The sequence below is a fragment of the Cyprinus carpio genome, chromosome B7 (assembly GCF_018340385.1).
Source record: "Cyprinus carpio isolate SPL01 chromosome B7, ASM1834038v1, whole genome shotgun sequence".
Classification (NCBI taxonomy): Eukaryota; Metazoa; Chordata; class Actinopteri; order Cypriniformes; family Cyprinidae; genus Cyprinus; species Cyprinus carpio.
In genome coordinates this window covers 18,054,299-18,069,176 of record NC_056603.1, presented here as the reverse complement: position 1 = coordinate 18,069,176, position 14,878 = coordinate 18,054,299, and the positions used below count along the sequence as shown (strand labels likewise).

Here is a 14,878-nt window from a genome sequence, read left to right as displayed (position 1 = left end):
GTCAGCAAAATAGAACACTGTTCTAGTGGTTTTTGGATATTTTACTAATACTAAAAAAAAAATCTTACATATTGTGCCTTTCAGTCACAGTGATAGGATTTTTACTTTTTCCAAAACAAGCCCGGTTTATTTGAAATAGAGTATTTTGTTAATTGTTATATTTGGATTGCACTGCACAGCTGTGTATGAGAGCCCAAACATCCATGTGACAGATCTCAAAAACAATCACAAGCTATAAGAGTACATTCAGTATGCCAACCCTACCAACAGTTAGGTCTATGATCATTATGTCCTTTTGAGAGTTTAGCAATTTTACAGCATTAATTGACACACAGATTCCTCCTTATATGTACTGCACAGCTACCAGTAAGAAAGGAAGCAGGCCAACAGCTGTGATGAGTTTAGTCTGTGGCACAGAGTATTGCTTTTTTCCATTTTCTTGATGATCTACTGGCTGAATTACAAATGCTGCCTTTTGCATGCAACAATGTCACTACAAGACTCCATGTGCACTTCTGAGTGCTCCTTCAAAATTAGAAATAGTAGTTAAAAAACAAACAAACAAAAAAACCCTCTGGCCAATTGGTGTCATCATGTGCCAGAGAGAGGTTAAAAAGTTGAACAGCAACTTAATTGCATCTTCCCATAGTTTACACTTTAATTTATCAACAGTTGTCCAAAAAGATAAAGGGAGATTATGCTTTTCAGCAATTCTAAAAAAAAAAAAAAAAAAGGAAACCTGGTGATGTAGGTCCTTTTCACCAGTAGTATCAATATGTTCCACTATGTTAATCTAACAGAGAAATATTACTTCCGTATTATCTATTCACAGTAGTGTCCTCCAGTCCCTGGAGAAGATATTTTATTATGCAAAAAAAAAAAAAAAAAAAAAAAAAACATTTGTACAATATATTAGTTCCAAATCCCAATTCTGATAGATCTGTTATAGATGGGGGCAAAAAAAAATAAAAAAAACATGAAAACAATACTCTCCAATTAGGTCATGTGCAAGCAAACATTTGCGGCAGATCATGAAATCACTGTCGTATTTAAGTTTATTTAAATTCATCCGCAGTCACTGATTTCACAGCCGTAACCGCTGAAACTCCTTCCTCTCTGAAGACAATCAAATAGTTTGAATGTCTCCAATCATGATACCAAAATTGCAGGTGAAATCCAAAGTTTCTTGTCCTGACTTGGCTACTTTACTGTCAGAAGCATCCAAAGCTCAATGTACAGGATTTTTGAGAGGTTGAACTACAGGACGTCAATGGCTTGATGTCGCTTTCCATAATCCACAGCCCTTTCACCTGGAGCCTCCCGATCTTCATCGTCTGAAAGATACAACAACAGGGATAATTACAATTCAGTGATAATAATGACAACAATGGCTGACAAACTAACTAGCGTAACTTTCATGGTTGAAGAAAAATATGCCTATACACAAGTAAGCTACTAAGGCCACATACACACTGCAAAGTTTTGGGAGTGACAACCACATTGTCTGAATCACGCAAGTTAGGGCTGTAAAATCATTGGGTTTAAATTAATCGATTTTACAGCCTAACATAAATTATAATTCTGTATGTATACAGAATTCAGGAATTACTCAGCTAGAAGAGGCAGTGTTTGTAGTTTCTAAAAAGAGTTGATTCCATACACAGTATGCATATTTTATATAAATGTCGTTGTCACAGCCTGTCCTTTTTGTTTACTAACAATTTTCAGATGGTAATTTGTCAAAAATGGCAAGTAAAACTGTCACTATCTATGTTTTTTTGTTTACAGCTGCCAAAATGTTTCTATGGTTATTACTATATCATCTAGGGCTGCACAATATTGAAAACATGCAATATATGTGCTAACTTAATGCGATGTGCAGTACACGTTAATGGTCTTAAGATGTGTAAAATCAATTTAACTTATATAAAAAAATAAAAATAAAAATAATATAACCAACACACGTTTCACAACAACTTCTGAAAGTGAGCAGCAGTGTTTTACTGCAACACTGAATAAAAAGTAATGTCAAATCTTAGAATGTAATTTAATATTAAAACAATCCAAATGTAAATACTACCAACTCTCAACATGGTGATATATAATTATAATCAACCAGAAAACTTAAAATTACCAAATTGTTTGAGTTATTGCAAATATACTACTGTAGTTATTTGGAAATATCATGCAGCCCTAATATTACCCATGGTGTGCACACACGGAACAGCAAAGTACAGGATTCATTCTTGCACTTACATGCAGTTGTCACTCTTTAGACTTTGCATTGTGAACATGGCCTAAGAGACATAGAGTTTACAACTGTCACAAGTGTTAAGTGATACAGATGCAAAAAATGGCTACAAGGCTAAACAGCAGTGACTTCAAAACAACTCGTTTAAAATATCAAAACCCTAGTGAAAAAGATCTAACACAGGTGTTGTGGCGTTGATGGCACAGGTGTCACATGCACCGAAAACACAGTAACTCTACACACAAGTAGGGCTGGGCGATATATCTAACAATATGATTATGCGCATCTAGTCAGTAAATCTGGTTCCTTGATTACCGCTAAATCGCCATCACCTGCTTTCAAATGGAGCGGCATTTAATAGACAGAGCCGTAGATCACTGACAAGCTACGCAATATCGCGTTAATTATCCCAGATGAATCGCCTTCGATAATCAACGCGATATTGCGTAGCTTGTCAGTGAACTACGGCTCTGTCTATTAAATGCCGCTCCATTTGAAAGCAGGTGATGGCGATTTAGCGGTAATCAAGGAACCAGATTTACTGACTAGATGCGCATGATCATATCGTTAGATATATCGCCCAGCCCTACACACAAGCACGCTGATTAGTAAAGAGAATGACTGGAATAAGGCATGCTGGGAGAGAAGGTTCAGTCTCATAACCACATGGCCCAATAAGGTTAAAGAGCTCACATTCATAATTTTCTCACTCATTCACACACGCTCTCAGCACACTGAGGTGAGGGCTTCCTCCTTGATTGAACCTTCAACAAGCCTTTCAAGCATTAGGCCTAACGGGCTGACAGTACTTCAGTATGCTGCGAGCCCATGATGACTGAACCAGCAGTTTCATTTAACAGCACAGCAACAGCACAAGGGACGGGGAGAGGAGACGGAATAGCAAAGCAGTCACAATCCCCCTGGCTCACCTTGGACATCTTCCTCCCCACCATCACCATCCTCTTCCTCATTGTAGGCCAGCTCGGCCTGCTTGTCCGCCTCATACTCACCCACGTTGCCATCATCCCCGTTATAGTCCGCCAGCTTATTGCCGTGTTGCGGATCTACAGGGGACTCATTTTCATCAAAGAAACGGCCTGCAGAGGCAGAGAAGGGCCCCATCAGGAAAGAGAGAGAGAGAGAAAAAAAAAAGACGGAGCAAAATTTCAAAGTAGTAAAAGATGGGGAATTATGGGAAGGACATTATGGGTATAGTAAAAGAAAGCACAGAAAGGCAAACAGATCAGAAGCACATTCACTAGAATAAAGAGCTAAGAAAGGACAGTGAGACTACATGGAAAGTAATTGCTTATGCCATAATTTAGGCCCAAAGGAAATAAAATCACCTGAGGACAACTGAGGAATGGAGCTGGTGGTAGAGGAGTTCACACAAAAGAAAGGGGGGCTGGGTGGGATGGGGTACATTGTGGCGTGGAGGAGTTTAGCAGACGGATTAAAGTCAGGCAGTGCAGTAATCAGCAGAGAACCCAATCTAGAATTCAGCTTTACAATCTGTATTTCACACACATATGCTCTGCCTGTGCTTCATATACACACACACATTCATCTGCCACCTCAGAGGAACTGATTTAAGACTGCCTTGAATGGAGCCAGCTTCTGTTGCATCAAATCCCAGAGAGAGTCTTAAAAGAATGGTTCACCCAAAAATGAAAATCATTTGCTCTGCCTCATGTCACTTTTAAACCATATTTATTTTTCTTTAAGTGGAAACAAAAACTTGAGAGTGAGAATAACCATCCACTTGTGTGATTGGTAATTCAAAAGCAGCTTGAACATTCTGCTAAACATCTCATTTTGTGTTCCACATAGAGCATAAAATAAGGTTTTGAATGACAATTTATGTGTGAGCTATTCTTTTAAGATGAGCAAGCCTATAGACATGAACTTTACGGAACCTTTATGGAAATCCCCATATAAGAGAATATTTGAATATCAGTATTCGGTTAAGTGTAAAGTCACGTCACAGCTTCTGGGTCCACTAATGCTGTGCTGTAGTACAACCAAAAATCCTGATTTTACCCTTTATCTCCATATCAAAATCTCAACTGGCCAGACAGTGATTCATCTTTTCTGAGTCGTTAAAATACTGGTGTCTGGTACACTGCGAGTCTGGAGACTGTAGTGTACCACTGTAATAAAAAAAATTTAAAAAAGGAGAAAATTTTGCTTAAAGGTGCACCATAAATGAATGGTGCTCATAAATTGGATTGAGATAGTATTCTCATTTGAAACGGAGTAGAGGCTTGGACCCAGAAACAGTATTTGATGTCACGACTTAACAAGTGGATAGCTGAAGCTTTGTCTTGCTATCCTTAGAAACTGCACCTATTCCCACCTTTGTACAATGTAATACTCACTCTGACGGTGACGTGGAAGGTCAGCAGGCGCAGGATCTCTGCCATTGTGCTGGTCAATGTGTTTGGGAAGGACCTGAGCTGGTTTAGGAGGAGGAGGAAGTCCAACTCCCTCTGCCTTTAAACCCTCAGCTAGTGAAACAAGGACAGACACAGCACTGGATATTAAAATATTATATGTAGAGGGATGTCACTTAATGGTGTGATTCTAAATCTCCATTATTCCCATTTGGAAAAAAACAAAAAAACGGTAAAACTAAAAATGTAAACTTCTATTAATGACAGGGTCACGTAGAAAACAAGAAAAATGAAAACAAGACAGTTTCTCACCAGCAAAGAGAAAAAGAGACAATAATGAAAGAATTACGTTATAATGAAAGAACAGAAGCGCTACTACATGGCTTTCTGAGTAAACAAATGACATGAACATAACTATATTTCCATTGTCTGAAGGTGAGTAAACAGTTTTAGAAAAAGCTTTTGGTAATACCATCCAGAAATGGAGAAAATTAATGCAAAAAAAATAAATAAATATGGGTCATTTTCATACAGCTCTGCCTTGTTGTGTCATGCAATAATGGAGTTCTTTCTGCCTTCATAGTAGCTATGTGTGTGAGTATATGTCCGAGTCCTGCATTACATTTTGAAGACAACCAACAATTGAAAGGTGTTAGTATAAGCAATATAAGCACAGATAAAACATGACCTCTCACCTCCCAGCTGTCTGTGCTGCTCCCCAAACTCATCTGCCTTTATGGCTGCCTTATTATCTTTGTCTAACAGCATGGGTTTGTCCACCACCGGCTTTGGAAGCTGTTGCTGTAAAGGTATGTCGTTGTTCCCAAAATGCAGGTTTTCATCATGGGGCATGTCTGGTCGGTCCAGCGGTTCCCCGCGGGCCAAATCATCCCCTGGTCTGGCGCCAGCTCCAGCTCCAGCTCCGAACCCTCCCCTCTCCTCCTTCAGCAATGCCGCAGCTTCTGCGGGCTCCATGTGCTTCTGCGGCGTGATGGCTGGCTTCTTTAGGGCTGGAGAAACATGAAATGTGAATCTGAATGAAGTAACTTTTTTTCTTTTCAGCAGGCTTCAGAGTTTTTTCTCTGTCACTCATCAGCGAGATGACTATTCTGTAGTTCATTTAAATCTTTTACTTTGTGATACTCACCAAACTGTGCATCTTCTATCTTGCCTACTTCACTGTCCTCAATGCCAGGCATTCCAGCATCGCTACCAGGTTTACCCATATCATCTAAGTGTATGAGATAGGAAAAAAAGCAAAATAATGAGATTTATTTTCAAACAAAATGTTTATGCATCTGCTCATTGAGGCTTTTCCTTCTACCTTTAAGAAGTGGGCCATCATTTCGCCGTGCAGGCACTGTGTGGCGCTCTGCAGTGTCCTCCTCTTTTCTTTTGATGGAATGATCAAGATCCACCTCCACCTGCCGACCTCCTGTGTCCACTTTTCGATTCTCTAATAAACTCTGCAATTTAGTTTTTTGTTTTATGTAAAATACAGAGGGTTAGTGGAGCAAAGTTGTAGTTTAAACTGACTGTATACAAGTCATTCATATCCCACCAGTCTGAGTTTTGCTGCCTCTTCTTCTACTCTTTTCTTGCTTTCTTCATATTCTGCCTTCAGCTCAGCTATTTGTCGGCCACACTGCAAGCTGCAATGCACATATTATATTATAGATTTATATTTTCATGATCAACTAGTCTAACATTTTAACAAATCCCATATGTAGGAATGGAAGGGCATAAAAAACAAGACCCCTTTTTCTGGGTGGGGGTCCACCAGTGTTTGTACTCACCTTTCATATTCTAGCTTCTTTTCCAAATTGGTGCTGTTTTTCCGCACTTCCCTCAGTTGGTCTTCCTGTCGAATGACCTCCTGTCTCAACTCCTTTACCTGCTCTGTAAATGTGTACACACATACACACATTTAAACAAACATCACTACATGCTCAATTATATCAGCAGTCTAAAACACCACAATATGAAAAATATCAGCCAACTGGATACCATGATTTGTTTACATCAGTGTGGAATAGAAATAAGCAAGACTGTATGAGAAAATGTACAAAAATAGTGGTGTACATCACTTGCATACCCCACCACAACCCTATTGCACTAACACAGAGGCAAAACTGGGAAGTAGCACCCTCTAGTGAGCACTTCTTACCTTTCAGTCTGTGAATCTCTGACATCTGGGCGCTGACATCATTTTGCAGCTTATTCTGGAAAGCATGAAGAAAAAAAAAGTGAAAACAGGAATGCAATATTATAAAAACATTATATTTGTATTATATTATATTTGTATATAATACTCCAGTCTTCTATAATGTTATTATAATATCAATGTTGAAAACAGAGAGAGAGAACACCAAACTTTCTTTTTCTTCCTTCTTTACTAATTACTTTTTTATACATTTTTTTTATTATTAGTTCCTGTATTTATAAATCAAACCATCCCCTGGACATTTTGGACCCATGACAAACTGTGTGAAGCTGCCTACAGTACCACACACCCTTCAGCATCGGCTCTTTTGTAAGTAAAAAAAAGTATTGTTGTCCAATTCCTTTTCAATGATCCGCAGTAAGAGAATTCAATCTCCAGAGCTTTACTGCTGTAAGAGAGGCGGCTGTGATTTTGCGATAGGATTGAGAGGGGGAAGCTCAGAGGGAAGTGTGATCAAGATGACAAATTCACTGAGGGGGACGTGGACACAGTCAGAGCTTGAGTTTGCTGAGAGCAGAGCCCTGGCTCAAAGCACTAGACAAGATGAAAGTCAGAAAGGCAAATTAAGCTGCAAGGGCAGCGAACATAAGGACTGAGCAATGTGTGATTACAGGGGCCCAATAAGCCTTGAGCTACTGCTACCGGCAGAACAGCAGAAGGAAATACAGCAAAGTAGCAGTCTACTGCACAGTGTGTATGCAGAACCCACTAACACTGCTAACACTGGGTCAGCTCAGTGTCTAAGCATGCTCATCCTGTAGATTTGTACTGATGCTTCATCTAATCAATATCAATTTGTAAAAAAAAAAAAAAGAAAGTGAGTGAGCCAGCTTAAATAGATCCTCCAGTGTGTTTGTTTTCCAAACCCAAGCCTCCATCTATTACTCTTTTGACACCTTTTTGAGTCTCGGGCCAGCAATACCACGACTGAAGTGCCCTTGAGCAAGGCACCGAACCCCCAACTGCTCCCCGGGCGCCGCAGCATAAATGGCTGCCCACTGCTCCGGGTGTGTGTTCATGGTGTGTGTGTGTGTGTGTGTTCACTGCTGTGTGTGTGCACTTTGGATGGGTTAAATGCAGAGCACAAATTCTGAGTATGGGTCACCATACCTGGCTGTATGTCACGTCACTAAGAGGAAGCAGAGGCTTGCAGTTACTCTCAGGCACAATGGAGCCAAAGAGGTATATAATACCTGGAGAAAACTGTTTGCATTCCCGTTCATCTCAGTGACAGCTGCTGGACTGCCATCTACCAACTGGAAGCTAAAAGCCCGACCTTACACTGACCCATACACTAGTACCACACTTCTACTGCTGATTCCAACAGATTTAAAGATGGAGGAATTAACGGAGGAATCACACACAGGAGAAGGGTCAGTAATCAAAACATTAATGTCACTCTGTGGAGAAAACAGCCGAGCTCAGCACCCTTCTCATCAGCAGGTGAGGGAGTAACAGAAGCTCACTGCATCACTCAAACCACTTCCACTCTTTTACAACATTTGGCTCAGGGCAACAACCACTTACAAATCCATAGACTTGAAGAACTGATCTTCATCCATAACAATTAGGACCTTAAATAAAACTAAAGTCAATATGAAGTGGCTGTTACATACCAAGATGGAGCCAAGTACTTGGAAGGGAGAGACAGGGCCAATTTTTTGATTTCATGTTTACTTCGCATTTACTCTCCTTTTTAAAGTCAACACTTAACCACACTGACAAATTGATCAGCATACCATCCAATTACCATTGGTTGCTGGTTGCAATACAAATATTCATCATTCCATCACTTTGACCCATCAGGTTGTACATTTTCTATAACCATCTTATTTTTACATCTATTTTTATCCATAGGTAAAAAAATATCATACTATGGTAATATTGTATTACGATATTTTAATAAAGAGTATAAATCAATAATTTAACAATATTTTATAAATAAATGGTGCCACAATAGTTAATTACACAGTTGCAAGCTGACAACAAAATGTATGAGAACAGAAATATCTGTAACCTCAAAACTGGGTTGGTTCAGTTCTGCTAAGATTTGCAAGTCAGCTCCAGTAGCCCACAAGCTTCAGAAACAAATTCATTACTGAGATATCAATTATATGCAAAGGGACCTATGCTTCACCGCTGCATTCTATTTCCTATATCATAAAACATTTATTAGAATGATTAATAATTCAAAAAGAATATGGCTGATCTTTTTTTCCCACCATAAACAACCTGAAGATCCAAAGGCGATAATCTTTCATAATAGGGTTGGTACTGTCCAGAAAGAAACCCATGTTTCTTCATTGACAACCATTCACTACAGTCAATATTTCAGACCAGTTTTATTCCCAAACTACATATGAATTACTATATTATATTTCACCAGTGCTCAGTTTATCTGGAGAGCCCTTGACATGCTGCCTTCTGCTTCAATGGCCCAGCTATACAGGCTGCGTGCTCTTAAGTTTGCACACATCATCTGAGCAACTGCCATTGAGAATAATGGCAATGCAAATAGTTAACTTTCTCCTTGGACAGACCACAAAGCAAAAGTGAACAGGAAAGGATGAGTGAATAGGTGTGTCTATGTGTGCATATGGTCTCCACCTTTGGTTTACAGGACAGGAAACAGGATGGCATTCCCAATAGGGACCAGATCCTGTTCCTAAACCCATGACACATGGACAAGATAGAAAATGACACCATGAAAAGGCATAAAATTTGTGATGTAAGCATAAGTGTTGCCCTGATCAGTTAAGGAGCAATGTAACTTCAGTCCATCAAAATGTGTAGTACTGCTACTGACAGGTACTGAAGATCTAGAAGCTTTATCAAGACAATTCACTTACTTGTAAATTGTGTATGTTTCTAATGAACATAAATTTTGAATCTTTCTCTCTCCCTCTGAAGATTTACTACTGATCACAAAACTGTGCTTCACTGAACAATATGCATGACAATCGCAGCTGCTGTCTAATTTTGATTTAATTTCGTTTTATCATGCAGCCCTGGTGGGCGATATGGCAAAAATATCATATCAAGTTTTTTTTAGAAATATCACAATTCACAGTTTTATCTTGATTCTTTGTCATGTTGATTTTACTATTTTGCAAGTTGTCTGAGTAGTACAGCCAAACTAATTTCCCTTTTTTAAAAACAAAGCGTTTAAAGGTAACAAAGTATAAAATAAAAAAAAGAATGGCAGATATTTAGTCCAAAATGAGCAAAGATAAAATAATGACAAAGATTTTTATCTTTGTTATTAAAAAAATCAGAACAAATATACATATTACTGTTAAAACTATACGAACACAAACAGTGCTTTATTTTTCAGGTACAGTAGGTTTATTTAGCAGTATTGAATTAACAAATATAAAAAGTGAAACGCTATATACATCAATTGCACATTGGTTCTAATGAAAGCAACTGTATTAAAGTTCTTCAGTCAAGAGCAGTGAGTGATTTTTCTATTTGAGTTTTGTTGTTTTATTAACATTAAAAGAATAGTTCACCCATAAATGAAAATTCTGTCATCTGTCTGTCAATTCCGTCACTGTTTTCTTTTTATACCATAATTTACTCACTCTCAGGTTGTTTTAAACCTGAATGAGTTTCTTTTTCTGTTGAATATTATATTAAATTCAATGGGGACCAGCTACTGTTTGGTTCCTCAAAATATCTTATTTTGTGTTTAGCACAAGAAAGAAATTAATACAGGTTAAGGACAACATGCGAGTAAATAATTAAAGAATTATTACTGTTGGGTGAACTATCCCTTTAATGACAGTCGGCTGCATGTTTAGTACGGTCCCTTTAAGAGCAGCACACATCTAATATACAGGCATGCATCTGTTTTTCTCTCAACTGTTTACTTTCACTTTAGACATAAGCAACTGTGTTTAGCAATAGGTAAACCTTGTGTTTTTGACAGTATTAGCACAATCAGATCCGATACATAACTTAGTTCAGTAATTAGGCGCAATTTGACAGGCTTTTAGTGTGCGTGCGCTTCAGGTGTACACACTGGAAAACCGCATCAGAACAGCGCGCATATGAAATATATATAATTAGTTTGAGGTTATTAGTGAGAATTGTTCCCTAAACTAAAGTGTGACTGGGAACTTTAAAAAAAAAAACCTAAAGAAAAATAGCTAACATATAGCAAAATACATCGGGACGCATGCTATAAATCAACATTTTCAGTTAATTCAGACTATACAGGGTTGCAAAGCTTCAGGGTGCCTCCTAAAACAAGAACACATTTTACAAGTACTGCTATAGGCAATGAATGTGAAAGGGTAATAATCTGTAAAGGGGCCTGAGCGAGCAATTTGACCAAACATTTGCTGCAGCACAGCATCAATCTATAAAAGTACAGGGCATCCAAATGCACATGGAATATCAATGCTCATATACCCCAGTCCCCTTTCCAGGTAGACAAAACCTAGACAGAAATGAGTCTCTAAATCGAGCTTCTGCAAAAGTGACATCTTCCACATCACCCTCTTCTCACAATAACCAAGGCAATTGATCCAATTACTGTAAACCACAGGTTGAAAATGACAATGGAGAAGAAACAGGAGTGCTATAGAACAATAAATAGAATGAATGCCATTTAAATTACTTTCAAATACATATTCCTCCTAACTGTTATTAACAAAATAAGCAATAATGACTGCTTTCTAGCCTTAGTAACAACACACTCCCAACAATTATGTTGATATAATATCAAGAATAAAGTGAGAGACAGAGGGCAGTGTAGGAAGACCTGGAGACATGAAGGAGCATGGGGGGGGCTTTCACAGCCCTGGGCACACAGATGGGCCCTGACCATGAGATCTCTGCTGTGTCACACAATCACAGGGAAGCCCACGGCTTGAATCCATAAAGAGCAGCATGGCAGGATGATCTCTGTCCTGTCAGTTCACATTTTTAGTGTACTGATGTGGTACTGGTGCGGGGATATACAGTATATCAAGACACTCATTCTTTACTTAAAAAGAGCATCTTAACACAAACAACTTAAAGGTGAACACATATTTTCACATGTTATATATATTTTGTGGACAGAATTTTCATGGGAAGCCTGTATATATTCCGGTTTCACTGAAAGTAAAGCAGCACAGCAAAAGTCAGTGCTGCCGTCTGTCACGCAACCTGCTGACTGAACATGTCACACAAAAGGAAAACTGCCTTATCTGCAGGCACAACTAGTGGAACAGGCACAAAGGGAACAGTTAATAACAGCAAACTGCCTGCTTCTTTAGAGAAAGTATGTAATCCGCTTTTGAATGCACTCTGTATGAAAGAAAAAAAAAAGAAAAAAAAAAACTGGTCAATGAAACATATATACTATATTTCTGTAAAAACTGAATGTTTCCTGAAACAAGGCATTATTAGACGAGACAATCGCCTACACAACTTTGTTTGCATTAACTTAGCAACACCAATAATAATTAAACCTTCTCCAAATGACCAAAGGGCTAAACAAACAGATATACAGGATGTGCACTGATCATAATAGAGAGACTGCCTTGGGCTGTGTTTCCCAAAAGCACCGTAATCCTAAATTGATCGTAGCTCCATTGAAGACAATTGGTTCTACGATCAACATAGGCTTAGAATAATATTGGAAACTGCAGCCATGGTTAGTCATTGTTTTATATAATGCCACCTGGAGTCATTATTCTAACCATCTTTCCATATTGAAGATAAACATATAAAATTCTCACATATTTGCATAAGATCTGCAACTCTGCGAAGAATTATATAACAGTGGCCAATGGTCAGCTCAGCATAATGACATTCTCAACTAATGGTCAACACTCTGTGCATTTCCTGAACAAATATGTTTATGCAATATTTATTCAATTCACAAAAATATGTGAAAAAAGGGCATTATCCATTGGTTAACTGGACTTGAAAAAGATGCCAAAAACCTTTAAAATGGCCAAATACCAGCCAGTTTATTGGTCTGGATGACAAATGGGTCTTTCACTATGATAAAATGTGATGATAATGAAAGTTGTCAATTTAAGTAATTTAAGTGTTACTAAGAAAATCTAGCCTTTCATACTGAAGGTACCATGTTGGCTGAGAGGCCTGTAACGTTTTGAAAACCCCTGATCAGTTCTGTCAGAAGAACCCAAGGAAAACAACCACTTGCAAGGATGTAAGGCATGACAGTGGCTGGAAACACAGACAGAAGGTAAATCTATTATGCGTGTTCACTTCACTTCAGCACAGTAGTGATGTGTATGTGTTTATAAAGGAAACCCTCGTGTTCCTTCTCCCTCACCCACCTTCTCATCGGTGCAGGCTTTGACCAGCGCATCCCTGGCCTGCAGTTTGCTCTCCAGCACGCTGTAGTCTCCGTCCTTCTGGTCGATCTGTTTCCGGTGAGTGTCCACCTGCATCATCAGCTCGGAGTTTCTCTTCTCCAGGCGCGAGCGCGCCGCGTCCGTGCGCTTCACCTGCGTCTGCATCTCGGCCAGATCGTCCAGCAGCCGCCCGTGCTTAGTGGACACGCTCCAGTAGTTAAACGACAGAATGACGATAATCACCAATAAAAAAATCAGGATGAAGGACGGGAGGCGACCCCCACGTCGATTCGCGCCGAAGCCGATCATCGCGTAATCGAAGAGGCGCACAGATTACGAGCTCTGGCTTTGTGTGAGCGCCGCACGTAACAACAAGAAACTACTGATGATGCCACTGCTCTGCTAAGTTATCTATCTTGAAAGATTTCTGTTCTCCCCAAATCGGCTTACAGCAACCTTGAAGTGTCCTGAAGTTGGTGACACAACTACTTCGACGGTTCCTCCGGATCCCTTCCGCACAGTTGGCAACTTCAAGCTTTTCCTTGTTTGCATTCATGCAACGCCACTGTCAGTAGATCAAACACATCAACACACACGGGCGACGTGGCCTGTGAGAGCTGAAGCGAGCTAACGACGCACAGCCATGAGCTTTCCGTCCTCCGCCTGATCCTACAGCACTTAATAACGCATTTTTATTCGGTTACGGTCATCTCTGCCGTCATGTTCGTGTGATAAATACACTTCTGAATGCACGGCTCGGCTGTAGGCTATGTTAGCTATAACCTCGCTAAAGTAGCATGCGTGGAGCAACAGCCGCGGGTAATCTTCAGTTCAACAACGCGACACCGATTTCTTCTTAACACACAAAGCCAACTCGAAATTGAGCATGTAAACAAATATATTACTATTAGCAACAATGCACTAATAGGCTATTAGACCGTTAGCGTTACATCTGACACCGCCAGCAAGGCCAGCTTTACAGTATCCTGCACCTGATATAAAACAGCACAGTATAGACGAACCGAAACAATGCGTTTAACGCTTCTCTGAACGCAGTTCCATGCAGGCTAAGTTAGACTATTCAAACACCGCTAGCTTTAGAGTTCGCTTATACTGTAACTCAGCTCCAGCCTTCCTCTTCTGTTCTCGGTCCTGAAGGATGCGTGCGCAGACACAGTGTATTTGTAGGTACGCGCTTAAGTAAACGCGTCAGCAAAAGATCATATTTCGAAATCGTGCCCTTATCTTGTCATATATCTAACTGCCAGGTTGGACGTCTCGATAAAAGCCAGAAAAATGTCGTCCAGCGTGTAAGGTGTACAGAGGAACGTGATTGACAGCTACAACAACCAATCCGTGAATACAACCGGACACTTCAGACGTATTTGCTTGGCTGTGGGCGTAACTGCTTCTGTCGCTCAATTTTAATTGGACGCTCAAATAATAAGATAAGGTGGGGTATACGGCACAAGAATTAACGTTCTCATTTGCCAAGAACGTTGCATTTGCCCTACCTATTCCGGGATGTTGCTCATTATGTCTTTTTTCTTATATATATATATATATATATATATATATATATATATATATATATATATATATATATATATATATATATATATATATTAATTTAATGCCTGAGGTTGATAATATATCAGCTAGTTGAGGCTATAAAGTGTAAGAGCCACAG

The 14,878-nt window shown here is 39.3% G+C and overlaps 1 protein-coding gene across 2 annotated transcripts; it reads right to left on the bottom strand.

Moving 5' to 3' along the window:
• Window positions 1-708: 708 nt before the first annotated feature.
• LOC109093112 (protein GOLM2-like) lies at window positions 709-14,569 on the bottom strand. Of its 2 annotated transcripts, XM_042727660.1 has the most exons (10): window positions 13,171-14,569; window positions 6,812-6,866; window positions 6,441-6,543; window positions 6,206-6,296; window positions 5,969-6,110; window positions 5,792-5,875; window positions 5,340-5,654; window positions 4,630-4,758; window positions 3,181-3,348; window positions 709-1,334 (listed from the first exon to the last, which is right to left on the bottom strand). In XM_042727660.1, the coding sequence occupies exons 1-10, from the start codon at window positions 13,495-13,497 to the stop codon at window positions 1,258-1,260; spliced, it is 1,491 nt and encodes a 496-aa protein (XP_042583594.1). In that variant the 5' UTR covers window positions 13,498-14,569; the 3' UTR covers window positions 709-1,257. The 2 variants fall into 2 exon arrangements, with proteins under 2 accessions (XP_042583594.1, XP_018962394.1); XM_019106849.2 differs by lacking the exon at window positions 3,181-3,348 and having other exon boundaries at window positions 13,171-14,563.
• Between the last annotated feature and the right edge of the window lie 309 nt (window positions 14,570-14,878).

What these genes read in the sequence shown, in the direction of transcription:
- LOC109093112 (XM_042727660.1), bottom strand. Translation starts at nt 13,497, where the DNA reads ATGATCGGCTTCGGCGCGAATCGACGTGGGGGTCGCCTCCCGTCCTTC. An exon ending in AGAGATTCACAGACTGAAAG is followed by an intron (nt 6,544 to 6,811) that starts GTAAGAAGTGCT and finishes ACACATTTACAG; the next exon opens with AGCAGGTAAAGGAGTTGAGA. An exon ending in TGGGGAGGAAGATGTCCAAG is followed by an intron (nt 1,335 to 3,180) that starts GTGAGCCAGGGG and finishes TGTATCTTTCAG; the next exon opens with ACGATGAAGATCGGGAGGCT.